The 18,126-nt window shown below is 43.7% G+C and overlaps 2 protein-coding genes across 2 annotated transcripts; both read right to left on the reverse strand.

Annotated features, from left to right (window-relative positions):
- Positions 1-12,282: 12,282 nt before the first annotated feature.
- On the reverse strand, positions 12,283-12,693 carry LOC137381228 (histone H3-like). Its single transcript, XM_068053601.1, has one exon. The coding sequence runs from the start codon at positions 12,691-12,693 to the stop codon at positions 12,283-12,285; it is 411 nt and encodes a 136-aa protein (XP_067909702.1).
- A 703-nt stretch (positions 12,694-13,396) lies between these two features.
- Positions 13,397-15,119, reverse strand: LOC137381183 (histone H1-like). Its single transcript, XM_068053563.1, has 3 exons — positions 14,584-15,119; positions 13,696-13,789; positions 13,397-13,546 (listed from the first exon to the last, which is right to left on the reverse strand). Exons 1-3 carry the CDS (start codon positions 15,117-15,119, stop codon positions 13,397-13,399), a joined length of 780 nt encoding a protein of 259 aa, XP_067909664.1.
- Positions 15,120-18,126: the final 3,007 nt, after the last annotated feature.

Consider the following 18,126-nt stretch of genomic DNA (forward strand, 5'->3'; position numbering starts at 1 on the left):
TGATGGTACAAGGACTAGGAGACACAGATTGATGGTTTTGGGAAAGAGATGCAGGGAAACGTGAGGAAGCACTTTTTGTTATACCTGCTGCAACTGTATGTCCACAAGTGTGGTGGAAGCAAAGACAATCAATGATTTCATTAGGAAATTGGAGAAACACTTGAAGGAAACAAACTTGCTCCAGGGCGACACTGATCAAGCAGGAGAATGAATCTGATTGGATGATGAGAATATTTTATCAACTTCAATTCTGTCAAGGCATTGAATCTTTTTCGTTTGTAAAATACTGCAACAAAAAGTAAACCTGCATTTTAAGATTGCGATGGCCGGGAATCGAACCCGGGACAATTGCTTGGAAAGGAGCTATGCTCACCACTATACCACCATCGCTTACTGCGCTGTGTTTCTCCGGCGTTTTGATTAATAGAATGCTGTACAATGATTTCAACTTGGAGCTGAGCAATCCGTTCATGTTGATCAAAACACAATACTGTGAATGCTGGAAATCTGAAATAAAAACAGACAGTGCTGCAAATATTCTGATCAAAGGTCACTCACCTGAAACGTTAACTCTGCTTCTCTCTGCGCAGATGCTGCCAGACCTGCTGAGTATTTCCAGCATTTCTTGTTTTTATTTCAGATTTCCGGCATCCGCATCATTTTGCTTTTATTTTCGAGTTTCGTAGTGAACTGATCCTTTTTGCTTACTGGGCAGAACTATGCAATGAGGTGACGCAGAAAACTGTAAGGAGAACAATGTTTTTAACGGGCCCACAATTTCGAAGTTTGAGGAGGACAAAATACATAGCAATGTATGCATATAGCAAAGAGCAGTCAGTTTTCGGTAGATGTTACCTGAACAGAGGTGAGACAGAGAATACCCAACCCGTCTCATCTTTAGATTCCTGACCAAGATAGACCTACAAGGTACAAACTCAAGTTATGTGACCAAGTCAGAGAGTTTGTTAGGCTTAACTAAGATGTACAAAGTTAATACTTAACAATGGTAATAGATATGCAGCAACACACAACACCCGTTCTTGTTTCTGTGCTTGCTGCGGCACGGACTTCTCTCCTTCTTCATCCCTTGCTGTGTTTTCTTGAATGTATTCTATCTTCTCCTTTTAAGTACCAGCGATCTTCTGTTGACCCCTGTCTAAGTGTGATGACGATGTCCTGTAACACCCTTTCTTTTATCCTTTTTGTGGTGCAAGGATGTTACCATATTAGTTTTGAATTGTTGTAAGTGTCCTAATTGGTCCAGGTTGACATCATTGTTTGACACTAGTTAGTTACTGGTTGAATCTACACACATTACAGATGCTTCCCGATTCTTTCTATTTTAGCAAAGATCCTAAAGGTTACATTCTTGCTGATCCCAGACATTTTTTTCTTTAATTCTGCCTTTATCCCTTCTCTCTCCCTGCAAGGAGTGCTGGTGTCTCTCCCATTGTTCTCACACAAAGGTTTAAACAATATATAGCCTTGAAAACAAATTTCATATTAAATCAAGCAACAGATCAAACAGACTTCAATATATTGATGTACAAAGCATGTCATTAATCCTATTATTTTATTTGTTCTTATTTGTCACAAACGTAAAATATGTCACGGTCCATCGCCCCCACATTGTGGATCCCCCTCCAGCTACATGACTTGCCTTTTTTATCCTATGGCTAAGTGCATCTTCCACACTGACACCACTCTCAACATGACATTTTGACGTAGTTCAGTGAAGATGGCCGTCATGCTTTATAATCCAACCTTGACATTGCAGTTCTTGCATAAATGTAAGCCGTGAAAATACTCTAAACTTTACACAGCGGTGAGCAGTGTTCAGGTGAGACAGTAAATCTGGTGCGTTGGGCAGAGACAATCAGTTGATCTATCAAAGTCTCTTGATGTTATGATCCTCTCTATACTACGTACAACACAACTGTTCTTTTGTTATTGAAAAGCTTGGATAGATGGCTCTGGATTGTGTTATCTAAGTAAGTGGTTGTTCTCCTTACAGCAATGTGGATTGAGGGGAAATTTGATACAGGTGTAGGTAAGGTAGACAAGGAGAACCTGTTCCCATTAGTTGATGGTACAAGGACTAGGAGACACAGATTGCTGGTTTTGGGAAAGAGATGCAGGGAAATGTGAGGAAGCACTTTTTGTTATCCCTGCTGCAACTGTCTGTCCACAAGTGTGGTGGAAGCAGAGACAATCAATGATTTCAATAGGAAATTGGAGAAACACTTGAAGGAAACAAACTTGCTCCAGGGCGACGCTGATCAAGCAGGAGAATGAATCTGATTGGATGATGAGAATATTTTATCAACTTCAATTCTGTCAAGGCTTTGAAACTTTTTCGTTTGTAAAATACTGCAACATAAAGTAAACATGCAATTTAAGATTGCGATGGCCGAGAATCGAAAGCAGGCCAACTGCTTGGAAGGCAGCTGTGCTCACCACGATAGCACCATCGCTTACAGCACAGTTTCTTTAAAGCGTTTTGATTAATAGAATGCTGTATAATGATTTCAACTTGTAACTGAGCAATCCGTTCATGTTAATAAAAACACAATACTGTGAATGCTGGAAATCTGAAATAAAAACAGACAGTGCTGCAAATATTCTGATCAAAGGTCACTCACCTGAAACGTTAACTCTGCTTCTCTCTACACAGATGCTGCCAGACCTGCTGAGTATTTCCAGCATTTCTTGTTTTCAACTTCTATTCTGTAATGGCTTTGACATTTTTTTCCTTTGTAAAATACTGCAACATAAACTTGACCTGCGATTGGACATGGCGGTGACGAAGCACAACAGCTCCTTGCAGATCTCCACAATATACCAAAATAAAGCACCAAGGACATCGGCTCTTTTAACATCCACTGACAGCCTCTCTGAAAGAATCGATTTACTGCAGTTATTTGAATACCAACTGCTCACATTTCACCTGAAGGTAACTTCGAGATCTCCGACAGGAACGTTCATGGATCGGTTCGATCATTGCATCACTTTTTAATTCCCTGCCTTAAAATAACTACCGGCCAACGATCTGTATTGTACCTGTCAGTTCCTGGTATGTCAATGTTGATTTTACTCTGCACCTGTCAATTCCTGGTATGTGAATGTTGAATTTACTCTGTACCTGTCAGTCCCTGGTATGTGAATGTTGATTTTACTCTGTACCTGTCAGTCCCTGGTATGTGAATGTTGATTTTACTCCGTACCTGTCAGTTCCTGGTATGTGAATGTTGATTTTACTCTGCACCTGTCAATTCCTGGTATGTGAATGTTGATTTTGCTCTGCACCTGTCAGTTCCTGGTATGTGAATGTTGATTTTACTCTGTACCTGTCAGTTCCTGCTGTGTGAATGTTGATTTTCCTCTGTACCTGTCAATTCCTGGTATGTGAATGCTGATTTTACTCTGTACCTGTCAGTTCCTGGTGTGTGAATGTTGATTTTATACTGCACCTGTCAATTCCTGGTATGTGAATGTTGCTTTTACTCTGTACCTGTCAATTCCTGGTATGTGAATGCAGATTTTACTCTGTACCTGTCAGTTTCTGGTCTGTGAATGTTGATTTTATACTGCACCTGTCAATTCCTGGTATGTGAATGTTGCTTTTACTCTGTACCTGTCAATTCCTGGTATGTGAATGCAGATTTTACTCTGTACCTGTCAGTTTCTGGTCTGTGAATGTTGATTTTATACTGCACCTGTCAATTCCTGGTATGTGAATGTTGCTTTTACTCTGTACCTGTCAATTCCTGGTATGTGAATGCAGATTTTACTCTGTACCTGTCAGTTTCTGGTCTGTGAATGTTGATTTTACTCTGTACCTGTCAGTTTCTGGTGCATGAACGTTGATTTTACTCTCTATCTGTCAGTTCCTGGTTTGTGAAGGTTGATTTTACTCTGTATCTGTCAGTTTGTGCAATGAGAGGGGCCAATAGAAGATCGTTAGCACTTAGAAGGAGAAGGTAGAACACAGTCAAGAAAACACAGCAAAGGAAGAAGAAGGAGAGAGGTCCGTGCCGCAGCAAGCACAGAAACAAGAATGGGTGTTGTGTTTTACTGAATATCTATTGCCTTGTTAAATATTAACTTTGTGCATCTTAGTTAAACCTAATAAACTCTCTGACTTGGTCACATAACTTGAGTTTGTACCTTGTAGGTCTATCTTGGTCAGGAATCTAAAGGTGCGACGGCTTGGGTATTCTCTGTCTCATTTCTGTTCAGGTGACATCTACCTGAAACTTACAGCTCTTTACCATTTGCATACATTGCTATGTATTTTGTCCTCCTCAAACTTCGACATTGTGGGCCCGATAAAAACATTGTTCTTCGTACAGTTTTCTGCGTCACTCCACTGCATAGTTCCGCCCCAGTAAGCAAAAAGTATCAGTTCACGACTAAACTCTAAAAGAAAAGCAAAATACTGCGGATGCTGGAAATCTGAAATAAAAACAAGAAATGCTGGAAATACTCAGCAGGTCTGGCAGCATCTGTGGAGAGAGAAGCAGAGTTAACATTTCAGGTCGGTGACCTTACTTCAGAACGAGCAAATATTAGAATTGTAAAAGGTTATAAGCAAGTAAAGGGGGGGGTGGGGGTGTGGGGCAAGAGATAACAAAAGAGAAGTTGTAAATAGGACAAGGTCACAGAATAGCCTCCTATCCTTTAACCAACTACCATCTCAGGATCCCAGTGTCAATTTTAACATGCATTTCTATTCTCCATGTAAGTCTGTTATTCACCACTTGATTGAATGCCTTTGGAAGAGCATATATCCAATAATTACTGTACTACCTTCAGTAACTTCAACCACAAGAACTCAATGATGTTAGTCGCACATGATTTGTCCTGAGCAAATCCGTCCTGGTTGTCCTTTATTAATTCACCACTGTTGTCAAAAATAATGGTCTTTGTTACCAGATATTTCCTTCTCCTTTCCAGAACAGGAGTGTAATCCATCAGTCACCTGGCACACCTTCCATATTCAAAGATTTTGCTCAGAGCTTCTGGTATCTCCCTCACTAATATGGGATATTTCCCTTCTGGACTTATTAACTTAAAGAGATGTCAACCTATCCAGAACTTTTTCATCCTATCCAATAACTCTGCAGCCCTCCTCTCCCGTGATATTAACTTAACCCTTTTCTTTTGTGAAAATACATATAACACACCATTTCATTACCTTTTCCTTCACATGAGCGTTTCTTTCTTTATCCATAAACAAAGCCCAATTTTTTGCACTGTCATTTGAATTTTTGTTTCTTGATAAATGATTATTGATTTCCTTTTTGTTTCCCCATTAATATTTTCTCATACTGTCTCTTATAAACTTGTTTCCCTTCCCAACTGCACTCTCACTATTCCGCCCGGTTGGAATCATGGTGATCGGGTGGATATGGGATATTTTGTACAATTCACTGCCATTATTATTTCAATGATTGGCGCTGCAAACAACCTTTGAATTATCTTGATCAAAAGCAAATTAATGGTACTTTGTGTGACACTGAGACTGGAAGATGGTCGGAAGAAAGCGGAGGAAGGTGTGAGAGGGCGGCTCCTAAACGGGCCAAACGGATCTCGTAGAAGTGTCAAAGTGAATCCGAGTGTTTGAGGAATGAAAGTTATAGTCTCTGCTTAATGTCATCAGAATGAATCTCTTAGTGACTGAAAATATATCTGAATGGCCTTGTCCTGCGAATCTGCAGAGAGACCAACAGGGAAATGTGGGTCAGTGAGAAATATAGTATTTGTTTACAATCTGGCCCTGCTTTGAGTTTGGAAATAATAGAGAGGTTGTCTCTGGTACAAAATGTCAGCGAGAGAGTAGCTTACATTTTTCTATCTTGAATAAGTCTTTACCCAAATAGGACAGGATCTCTGTCAATGTGTTACATTATATAAACGTCACAGGCCACTTCCCCTCCCTATTCTATCTCCCTGTTCTCGATCTCCTCCCTATCCAGTTCATTATTATTGCTGATCATTATATTGGCCTATCTATTCTCTTTCATCTCAGACAGTCCCTCGGGATCAAGGATGACTTTTTTCCACTCCAGTTTGATGTGTTCTGAAATGGCTGATAAGTCCAATGCATGATCTGCAGACTCTGTCTCATCAGGGACAGGTGGTGCTGGAAGGGTCAGGTAAATGACTGCTTTGGCGGTGTGGGTGCTGCCTTCGCTGCGTCGAGTTCGCCTTTGCATGCTCCTGACAAATATCCCTGAAGAGTACAATGTCTTCCCAAATGAGGGACGATTTGAGGACATCTTGATGTGTTTCCAATGTCCACCTGGGGTTCTCCTACCACGACCAAGTTCTGAGTAGAGCAGCTGCTTCGGGATATTGGATTTACAGGTTCTTGGAGAGTCGCCTATTCATGGTAAGTGAAAGACTAACACTGACTGTCTCAACACATGTCAGTTGTTGTCTGCGAGTGCGAGGCACTGGAACACTTTCCCTTACATAATGTCCCAGATACAGTAAGGAAAGATGGAGTGGACAAGCCTCTGTCATTCTCCAGTACTGAATTACAGTGAGTTGGATGTTTACTCAGTCCCGAACTGTCCTTGTTGGGTGAGTAGGCAACGGAATCGAGATGAGTTCCCGTCCCTGTGTGACTGTCACTCAAACTGCCCTGTGTGTGTAGGATTAACCCTGAGTCCCTCTATCGAGCTCTGTCTGCTATATCTGGAAAAATGCTGAACCTTTCACTTGTTGGTCTGCTCAAACTGAGTAAAAGGCCTGAGTAGTGAACAGAATGTCTCATTAATTCCTTAAATAATACTATGATTGAACAGCAGGTTATGATCGACTCAGCCAAAGTTTGTAAAAATTCCTGTCAATAAATCTTCCAAAAGGGAGTGTGAGGATCTCCTGGTTCCGAGTGTCTAAGGGATACAGGACTAGGAATCAGCAACTAACCCCAGAGATTCACAGTAAAGACTGTGTAAATGAAGACATTTAACAACCGGGAGCTGAAACTCTGTGACGGGCTCTATTGTCACTGTGTTTGTGTATCCGGTATAATCGCGGCAGGTCCGTGTCTCTTGTTTAGAATGAAACGATGAAGATCGCCATTCTGTATTACACACATTGACCGCGGGTTTCACTCCGGTTAGACAAACCTTTGCTGACTAAAATTAATTCTTCAAGGTCCCACCAAACACACCGGCTCCCTCCTTCCTCCCATGTTTCTGTCGGATTGTTTTGAGAGGAGAGTTTGAATAATAACAAACACCCTCCAGGGAGAGGCGGCAATTTGAACATCTAAATGGGATCAGCTCCCGGCTTTCTAGGTTATAGATTCCCTCCACCCCTCCCCACACTCCCTCCACCCTAACCCCATGTTCAGTTTCATTGTTCAGACATTGATGAGGGTGAAATGGGCAAAGGTCCCTTAAATAAAAGCAAAATATTGCGGATGCTGGAAATCTGAAATAAAAACAAGAAATGCTGGAATCACTCAGCAGGTCTGGCAGCATCTGTGGAAAGAGAAGCAGAGTTAACGTTTCAGATCAGTGAACAAAGTTCCCATTGAGTTTTGAAGCTGAATTGTTGCAGAGATCTGCGCACGCGCGATATAGCCCAACCCACTATGACGTCATCATGAGGCGAAGACGGCATGCGCACCCCTCCCCCAGCTGTGTCTGTGAGCGCCATTCACCGAGTGAGCGGAAGATTGTTTAGTCATGTCAAGCAGGAGAAGATCTTAAGAACATAACAAAGATGACCAAGAGTAGGTTATTTGGCCTCTCCACCCTACTCTGCCATTTAATATGATCATGGCTGATGTGATTGTGCTTTACTTGACTTTCCTGGCTGTCCCAAAAACGCTTTACTGCCTTGCAGATCAAAACTCTATCTATCACAGCCATGGACTAACAGTTATATAATGCACCCCACACTCAATTACATGACGTGAAACAGATGGACACAGTACAAATCTGATTCACATCGAGTAGGAGTGCCTAAAAAACACTGAGTCCACAATGCCATTCAATAATATTTCCTAACAGGTACAGAATGAATGCCACACTCACAAACTCTACCAGTCACAGAAAAACACAGAATAAGCAACACATTCACAAACAATACCAGAGACACAGAGATACTGAATGAATCACATTCTCACTGTCAGTTGCGGAGACGGATGATAAATGAACTAATCCACACTCACATTCAGTTTGAGAGACTGATGGATACAGAAGTATATTCACACTCACAGGCAGTACCAGAAACTGACATACAGCACATGAATCCTACCTCATACAGAGTACCAGAGGCTGACATGATGAACTGGAACCAGACATAGTCGCATAACAGAAAATAAATGTTGCAGAATAATGTACTCATTTACATATGTCAAACTCACATAGTGATGGTGGTATAGTGCTGAGAATATCTGCTTTCCAAGCAGTTGACATGAGTTCTCTACTGCAGGTCAGACCTCAATTCTGGTATCATGAAGCTTCATTTTATAACTTAAAAATGATCAATGTGATTTCCAAATTAAAACCTACAAAAGACTCTCATCATCCATGTGCATCTCCCACAATGCTGAACTTCAATTTTCCTTCAGCGAAATTTTAGTTGAAGAAGACATGTCCTTTACACTAATAAATGAGTTCACAGTCAGAAACAAGAGTGTGCAGATCTTTGTTAAATAATAATAAAAAGGGAGATAGGGAAAGTTCAATTCACACACGGTGCTCTGGGTAAATATTGAACCCACATTCAGATAACAGAGAATGAAATAATATGAGGTAAACTCACACTCACAGACCAGGAACTGACGGGGACAGAGTACAAGCTACACACAGACAAAATATTTAAAAAAAACAGTTTTAAAACCGAACAAGTCAATGCAATTTATAAAATGATTCTCATCATCCATGTACGTCTCCCGTAAATTTGTCATTTTTTGAATAAATATAGATTTAAAATAGCCTCTAAACTGATCAGTTTTCAGTCAGAAACTAATAGTAAACATAAAGTTATTTACAGCACCGAAGGAGGCTATTTGGCCCATTGAGTCCATGACAGCTCTCCAGAGTGCAATCCAATCACACTCACTCCACTGCTCGATCCCTGCAGCTCTGCAAGTTTAATTCCTTCAAATGCTGTGTCAATAATCTCTTGAATAATTGATTGTCTCTACTTCCAGCACCCTTGTGGGAAGTGAGTTCCAGATCATCACCACTCACTCCGTGTTCACCCGACATCTCCTGCCCAAAATCCTAAATTTCTGTCACCATGTCCTTGTACAATGAGCTAATGGGAAGTGATTATGATTCGATTAGAGATGCAGCACTGAAACAGGCCCTTCGGCCCACCGAGTCTGTGCCGACCATCAACCACCCATTTATACTAATCCGACACTAATCCCATATTCCCACCAAACATCCCCACCTGTCCCTATATTTTCCGACCACCGACCTATACCAGTGACAATTTATAATGGCCAATTTACCTATCAACCTGCAAGTCTTTTGGCTTGTGGGAGGAAAACGGAGCACACGGAGAAAACCCACGCAGACACAGGGAGAACTTGCAAACTCTGCACAGGCAGTCCCCAGAATCGAACCCGGGTCCCTGGAGCTGTGAGGGTGCGGTGCTAACCACTGCGCCACTGTGTTTTTCCTTGTCTCACTTGTTATGATGTTTCACACTTGATGTAAATGTCCCTTCAGTTAGCTCGTCCACTGATCTTGCCTGTCACCTTTCCACCAATATGCCTGAATTTCTGACTCCCTCTACTACTGTCTCTTCAACTGTTTCAATGTTGTTGATTCAATGCAGAACAAACCCATCTCTATCGACTTCACACATTCTGATGAATCTCCTCTGTACCCTGAAATAACCAGAACTGGATGCAATCCTCCACGACAACACTGTCACTGTGTTTACTTTACACATCCGTATTTCTTGCTTTGAAAGAAGCAGCGAACTCGAATGGAACACGAAGCCGGTGCTCTTATTTTAAACATTCAGAAACAAGGAGTATGGAATTCAAACCCACGCATGCAGAGCACAACAGATTAGCAGTTCATCGTTTTAATCACTCAGCCACCTTGTCTTCTGTGAGTAAGCTGAAGTGTGGAGGAATGATCCGTGCAGACTGAAAAAGGTGACGGGCTGGTGCCAGCAAAACTGAAACAGTTGAAGAGAGAGTAGCAGAGGGAGTGAGAAAGACAGGGATATCGGTGGATAGGTGACAGGCAAGAGCAATGGACTGAGCTGACTGCTGTGAAATGTTGTGGATTCGCAGAACACTAAATTTGATTGGTTACTTTAGATACCCAATCAGATAAATACAGAATCTCAAGAATTGACTTCATTGTAAACCAGCCAATTACGAACATGGTTTTCACCCCATCCTTCATTAACATAGAGCTCTGGGGATCTGTATAAACTGCGAGTTCCGAATTTAAGAGCCACCGACAACGTCTCTCAAAAAGCTACAACATTATCTCTATAATATCAATTTGTTTTGATATTTTTAGCAAGTGACTTGTATTTTCTAACTGCCTTTGTGATCTCTGTTTTAATCCCACAGATTCTGGTTAATACAGTTTCACTGCCCGTGCGATCTTCCTGTCTCTACTTAATAATGTCCCGATCATTAATTACTGACCATTTGTGAGCTTTGTTAATGGACGCGTTCATATTAAGCCCCTTTGCTGTATTTCGATAATAAAATCTGATTTAACGCACAGGCATCATTTCTCAGTCACTCATATCCCGAGATCAAGTTTGTCCTCAATAAGTAATCAGTACATTATCTAGAAACCCCGGTGGTGTGGGAACCCTCAGTCTCACTCTTTGACACCTGACACTAAGATTATACACTCCGCTGTTGTCTCTCACCAATAGGGATCAATCTATAGTCAGTGATGCGGTATCATTAGGAACATTGAGCTGAAATGGTTACAGAATGCTGTGAAAGAGGCTTTCTGTCCGCTGGTTATAGAATGTTTCAAAAAGGATAGAGAGTGAACCCGAATAGATGGCGGAATGTGAAAGTGAATCTGGAAATTGTTACCACATGTGGAATAATACAATATCAAAAAGATTTTAAAATATTTGCGGTAAAACCAAGTTACCTAAAAATGTGATGATCTATATTGAAGCCGCTCTGTGTTTTACAAATATATTGGCGGGATTTTCAAATTTGAAAAATCGTTTGCAGTCTGACAATTTCGCGCCGTTATTATCCGCCCTCATCTCCTTGGCGTCTCTGGCTTGGTGAATTCAGCCGCTCTCTGATTGGTCACATGAAGAGTACAATGACACCCATACAGAGTGACCAATCACCAGTGCCCCCGACTCCATTCATCTCGAAGGTATAAATGGGACTATTGTGGGCGGTTCTCAACATTCTTCCTGAAAGTATTTGTCAGATTGTGGAAATGTCTGGAAGAGGGAAGACCGGTGGTAAAGCTCGGTCCAAGGCCAAGTCTCGCTCCTCCCGGGCTGGACTGCAGTTCCCTGTGTGCCGTGTTCCCCAAGAAAACCAGCGCTCGGAGCACCAAGAGCAAGTGAAGTTGCCTGACTTAAATCTGCGAACCCAAAGGCTCTTTTCAGAGCCACCCACTTTATATGTTAAAGGGCTGCTTGCTGTCTGAGAAGGCAATCTTATAATGCTAGCGCTGCTTTGTATTGGACTACAACGAGGGCACTTGCCCCATCGTGCATGTCCCGGCCGAAAAACGGCCCACCTATTCTCATCCCACCTTCCAGCATTCAGACCGTCGCCCTGCAGATTACAGCACTTAAGATGCATATCCAGATTCCTTTTGAATGAGTTGGGGGTCTCTGCCTCAACTACCCTTTCAGGCAGTGAGTTCCAGACCACCATCACCCTCTGGGTGAAAATAAAATTCTCGTTTTCCCAGATATTTTTCCACCTATCACTTTAAACATATGCCGCACAGTCACTGAACTCTCTGCTAAGACTCTTCACCTCCACTCTCTCCAGGCCCGCCAAAATGTTGCACATTTCAATCAGATCTCCCCTCAGCCTTCTCAGTACTGGATTCGGGCATTTAGCTGCTCGCCTCTGGCGATATTTGCCAGGGATTTTAGCAAATCTACCGTTTATGCAAACGAAAGATTTTACACAATGATCGGCTCTCTAACAAAATGATCTGCTCTAAACCACAGTTCTCTGACAACAGGAGATCGCAGATCTTTGTTTTGCCGATTTGGTGGCTGTGAAAAGAGCCGTTGTGTTATTTGATGCCAAACTCAGATCAGGGCAGGGTGAGTTTAGGCGCGCTCCCCGCGGACACGGCGGGCCAGCTGGATGTCTTTGGGCTTGATGGTGACTCGCTTGGCATGGATGGCGCACAGGTTGGTGTCCTCAAAGGGCCCCACCAGGTAAGCCTCGCTGGCCTCCTGCAGGGCCATGACGGCCGAGCTCTGGAGGCGCAGGTCTGTCTTGAAGTCCTGCGCGATCTCCCGCACCAGGCGCTGGAAGGGCAGTTTGCGGTTGAGCAGCTCGGTGGATTTCTGGTAGCGGCGGATCTCCCGCAGAGCCACAGTGCCGGGTCTGTAACGGTGAGGCTTCTTCACTCCACCCGTGGCTGGAGCGCTCTTGCGGGCCACTTTGGTAGCCAGCTGCTTGCGGGGAGCTTTCCCTCCGGTCGATTTGCGCCCTGTCTGCTTGGTTCTGGCCATTATGGTAGAAGATGTGGAACAAAGACACTGTAAATGTTGAGGCTGCTCAGGGACTGTCTATTTAAGATAGTAGAGGGACCGCCCTTGTGTTGTGATTGGATGCAGCCCCGTCCATCAGTCAAGTTTGAAATCAGCTCCGGGAAGTCAAAGGGCGGCCGGAAATGCTGTGCACTGATTGGTTGAACTGTAACTGAAACTGAAATTTTATCAATTTCAAAAAGGCCGCCAATTTCAGATGAGCAAACAAGGCAAAGATTAAAAAACATCTAATTTGGCGGGAACAATTATAAAATCTCACTCCTTGTACCTTTATTTCTTTCCTCCTAGATCCCCCTCTGTGTTTTACAGCACAGTTTGAATCGTTTTCTCTGGCAGGAATAAAGCGCCAGTCATTACTTACTATAACAGCAGTAAATTCCGCTTCGTGCCGGCAGTTCAGACCCTCAGGAATAAATTATCAAATGCAAACGTTTAATTCATGTCGCGTTCGATAAATAATGAAGAGAAAAAGACAGTGAAATGTATGTGAGATGTAAATTTACTGAGAGAATGTAATGATGTATAAACGCCGTTGTTGATAAAGATAAACAATATACAGATAATTTGATCTTATTAATTCAAGTTGCCATGTCACTGCTCTCTCGATGAGTCTTTGGGTGGCTCTTAGAAGAGCCTTTGTGTTTGGTACAAAGGGTGGATTTGTTTAGCCGCCGAATCCATGGAGAGTGCGGCCCTGGCGTTTCAGAGCGTACACCACATCTATGGTGGTGACCGTCTTGCGCTTGGTGTGCTCAGTGTTGGTGACCGCATCTCTGATCACATTCTCCAGGAAAACCTTCAGCACCCCGCGGGTCTCCTCATAGATCAAACCCGAAATGCGCTTCACTCCACCACGGCGAGCCAGGCGGCGGATTGCTGGCTTGGTGATACCCTGGATGTTATCACGAAAAACTTTGCGGTGCCGCTTTGCTCCGCCTTTGCCCAATCCTTTGCCTCCTTTACCTCTTCCAGACATGACGCTTCTTCACTCAACTCGTTGCTGAATGAGAAACGAGCTGTTTCTGCTGCCTTTTTTATGCAGCTCGCCCGGACCTGACTGAAAAACGGGCAGAGAGTGAGAGCCGGGGCAGGGAGGAAACTGAGTGACAGACAGAGCAGTGAAATGTCTTTCATCCTCCAGCTCCGCCTCCCACTTGCTTCAACCGCCAATTCAAAAACAAAACTCTCAACAATAGAGCTCAGCACAAAACTTCCAGATTCGGCCTTTATAGTCAAAGATAACAGAAACCCGGAGCTGTTAAATAAGTATCTATAACAATTAAAAGTTGATCATCTACCCGCCTAAGCACAGTGCTTCCGATCACAAGTCAACCCGTTTCCACACACCTCCCGTCCCAGACGGATTGAGTATTTTGCTAACACCTTACCCCAGCTGAATTAGAGAAACTCATGTATTGGGGTTTGAGTTGTGACGCGGGAATTCTCGCCAGTATTCCTGTGTTAGACCCTCTCACTCTGAATTAGTGAAAGGAGCATGAACTGAGACTGTACCGAACATATCCCCAGTTACGGTGAGGCCGGGACATCCCTCTGTTTTGTTACAGAGAGTGGGGGAAGGGCTGAGTGCAGTGTATGTCAGCGAGTCACCAGGGATCCTGCATTTACTTCTCATCATTTCTATGTGAAATGTGCACACGGCGGCGGGACAGGGATCATTTGATCGGGGGATCAGCTCTTTCCTGAGAGATGTGGGTGGCTCTGAAAAGAGCCTTTGGGTTCAGATGTCTGCAAGTTTCCCGTGCAGTTTCACTTCTTTCCAGGGGCTGCTTTCTGAGCCTTTGCTGCTTTCGGCTTGGTCTTGCCCCTTGATGATTGAACTTTCTTGAGCACCTTTCCGCACTCTTGGGTTTTTTGGCCTTCTTCACAGGAGACTTTTTCGGAAGCGCTGCTTTCTTCGCTGGGGATTTCTTTGCTCCTAGTTTCTTGACTGGTAATTTCTTGGCTGCTGATTTCTTTGCTGTCACTTTCTTGCCAGCTGTTTTCTTCACGAAAGTTTTTTTGCCTGCTCCTGACTTCACTTTCTTTCCCACATTTCCCTTGGTTCCCTGCTTAGGGATTCTGAAGGAGCCGGAGGCGCCCGTTCCATTGCACTGCACCAGGGAGCCTTTATTCACATTCCTCCTGATACTTTGCTTGATTTGGGTCCTGTACTTCCCCACATCCACACCGCTCCGACCCAGAGCCTTCTTTATGGCGGGCAGTGAGGTCCCCTTGCGATCGGAGCAATCCGCCACAATCTTGAGGATCTTCTCGCTCAACGTGGGACCGGCTGACTTGTTCCAGGCAGCCGCTTTCTTCTTCTTGGGAGTCTTGACTTCAGCAGCGGCGGCTGGAGGAGCCGTTTCGGCGCCTGCTGTATTGGTCATGTCCGGGACTCTGCACAAATTCTCTCTGTCAGTCAGAACTGGGTCAGAAATGAAGCCGGTGGTGGCAGCACAGAGCAACTTAAAGGCAGTGAGCGGACGGGGGCGGAGACAACCTGCTGTTTCTCTCTGGTCCTAAACTCTCCAATTCCACTGAAATTCGGGTACTGCAGAGTCCCAGACTAGATCCTTCCTGTCTCTGACATCAGAATGCTTGCTGTCGAAAAGTTTGTACTTGAAGTAAAGACTCCATTTTTGACTGAAACCCGTTTTATTGCTGCACTGATGGCGCTCTCTCCCCCGATCGCTGACATGTTCTCCACTTTTGGACTGAAATCTTGAAATCAACAAAGAAACTACACTGAATTCCCACTTTGGGGATGAGAAGGGGAGCAATGTGCTTCTTTGACTGGAAAATCTTTTTATTTTACACAAGAGGGACTCGGACTCGGACCCACAAACACAGTGACATTAGAATAACCCGTCAGCACCTTTAATACACTCTCTCCTACACAATATTCACATCTACACATTTTCATGTCGAACTGTTCGCTAAATGTAGAGTTCGCAGGACAGGTTTTGATCTCTCTGCTGAGGTCAATAGACCCTTCAGCTCCACTCTATCCAGGCCGTTCAACATTTTATACATTTCAATCAGATCTCCCGTCAGCCTTCTCTGTTCCAAGGAGAACAACCACAGTCTTTCCAATCTTTCCTCATAGCTGCATTTTTCAGTCCCAGCAACATCCTCGTAAATCTCCTCTGTCCCCTCTCTGGTGCAGTTACATCCTTTCTGTAATGAGGTGACCAGAACTGCACACAGGACTCACGTTGTGGCCTAACCAATGATGATAAAGTTCCAGCATAACCTTCCTCCTCATATATTCTATACCTCGGCTAATAAAGGCATGGATTCCATATGTCTTCTTAACCATATTACCGCACTGCCCTGTCACCTTCAGGGATCTGTGGACATTTACTCCAAGGTCCCTCACCTCCTCTGCACCTCTCAGTATTTTCTCATTAATCGTGTATTCCTTTGCATTGTTTGACCTCCCCAAGTGCATCACGTCACACTTCTCCGGGTTGAATTCTATGCACCACTTTTCTGCCCTTCTGGCCTGACCATAAACATCTTCTTCCAGTCCACAGCAATCCTCCTCTCTATCTACCACACGGCCAATATTGGTGTCGTCTGTAAACTTCTTGATCGTGTCCCTCAACATTTATGTCCAACCTGTTCATATAGATCATCAAAAAAACAGGGGACCCATTACTGAGCCCTGGGGAAAACCACTGGAAGCAGCCCTCCAGTCTCAAAAGCAGCCGTCAACAATTACTCTGCGTTTCCTTCCACTGAGGCAATTTTGCATCCACCTTGCTGCATTTCCCTGGATCCCATTAAATTTTATTTTATAAAGAGTCTGCATTTTGGAGCCCTGTCAAAAGCTAAAATTCATGTAGAATCCATCAACTGCTCTCCCCTGATCTATCATCCTTTTAAAAATTCAATTCAGTTGGTATGTGCCTTTCTAAGTGACAGTTTATCTTGTCTCAGAATAGATTTCAATAATTTACCCACTGCTGAGGTTAGACTGACTGGCCTGTAATTATTGAGTTTTAGGCTGAACTGTAAGATTCGTTTTATCTCGAAAGATCCGGCTGGGGAAACAGACGTTACAATCTGATTAAATTGATCTGTGACTGCAACTATCAGATATTAACTCCTGCCCCATTCCGGCAAACACATCGACTCCCTCGGAGGATCACTTTGAGAATTCGAGCGAATGAACAGCAAACATAGTGCAGAGAATGATCTCAAGTTGAGCTTGGTAAAGGGGTCATCTCCCAGCTGGAATCCTTCTCTAATCTTGCCCACAGTCCCGGTTCCATTGCTCAAAATCAGATAAAACTGAACTGGAGAAAGTTCCGATTGATTTTTGTTTCTCAAACTGTTGCCGAATGAAGCGCATGCGCGGTACAGCCCCGCCTCCACCGGTGATTGTGAATGAGCGAACGAGCGCATGCGCGCTCCCCTATTCCAGCAAATCTGTTGAACGCCATTTACTCAGTGAGCGGGAAGAGTTTGTTTTTAACAGAGGGAATGGAGATATTGCAGCCTAGGGGTAAGGCAGTAAACAGCAATCTGCTTCCAGCAGCACATTGCTTTGGGATCCTGTCCGCAGTCTGGACCAGAGATCTCCATTGACTCCGAGGCAAGTTCAGGGGGAGTCGCGGGCTGTTTGTGAGAGGCACTGTGGAGGATGAACTGATCCCGGAACATGGAGTGAGCGGCGGAATGGAGAGGCCTTTCTCGGCCTGTGTGTGCACTAGGTAAGTGAGACAGAACGTGAATAAGCTGCTGTTGAAAATCTTTGCTGTTTCCCGCCTCAGTTCTGTAATACATGTTCGTGGTTTAACTCCTGTTTCACGCTGTTTACTGTGAGTGTACCTTTCAAGAGTTCACCTGCCTCGGCTCAACTATCACCAGTAACCTGTCTGTAGATGCAGAAATCAACAAGCGCATGGGTAAGGCTTCCACTGCAATGTCCAGACTGGCCAAACCTGATCTGTACAAACATCACTCAGGTAATCGCAATCTTGGAAGAGTGCAGATGTTGGCTTGTTTCTGGATGTCACTAAATTGTTGTAAATCGGTTAAAACACCTGGTCAGCAGATGCTGAGATCTGCAGTGAAATCAGACACTGACATTCTTTGTATTTCTGGTGAGTATTTGTGGTTAGTAATAATGATTATTAATTTAAATGTTACATTAATCTCTTTTCTAGCTTCCACCTCAACTGATCTTCTGTTACAAGATATATTGTTCTTCCTTTCTGTCGGCAAATACTTCCAGGGAACAGAATGAATGTGATGATTCCCAGGCACAAGGAAATGTGCAGTCAGCTCCTTGCAACACAGAGTAGGTTTGTTATCACTCCCAGAGGCCATCAGTTAATTCCAGATTCACATGGAGCAGAAATAGTCAAACTCTCACTGATCTCAAGT

Source organism: Heterodontus francisci, chromosome 21 (assembly GCF_036365525.1).
Source record: "Heterodontus francisci isolate sHetFra1 chromosome 21, sHetFra1.hap1, whole genome shotgun sequence".
NCBI classification, from domain to species: Eukaryota; Metazoa; Chordata; class Chondrichthyes; order Heterodontiformes; family Heterodontidae; genus Heterodontus; species Heterodontus francisci.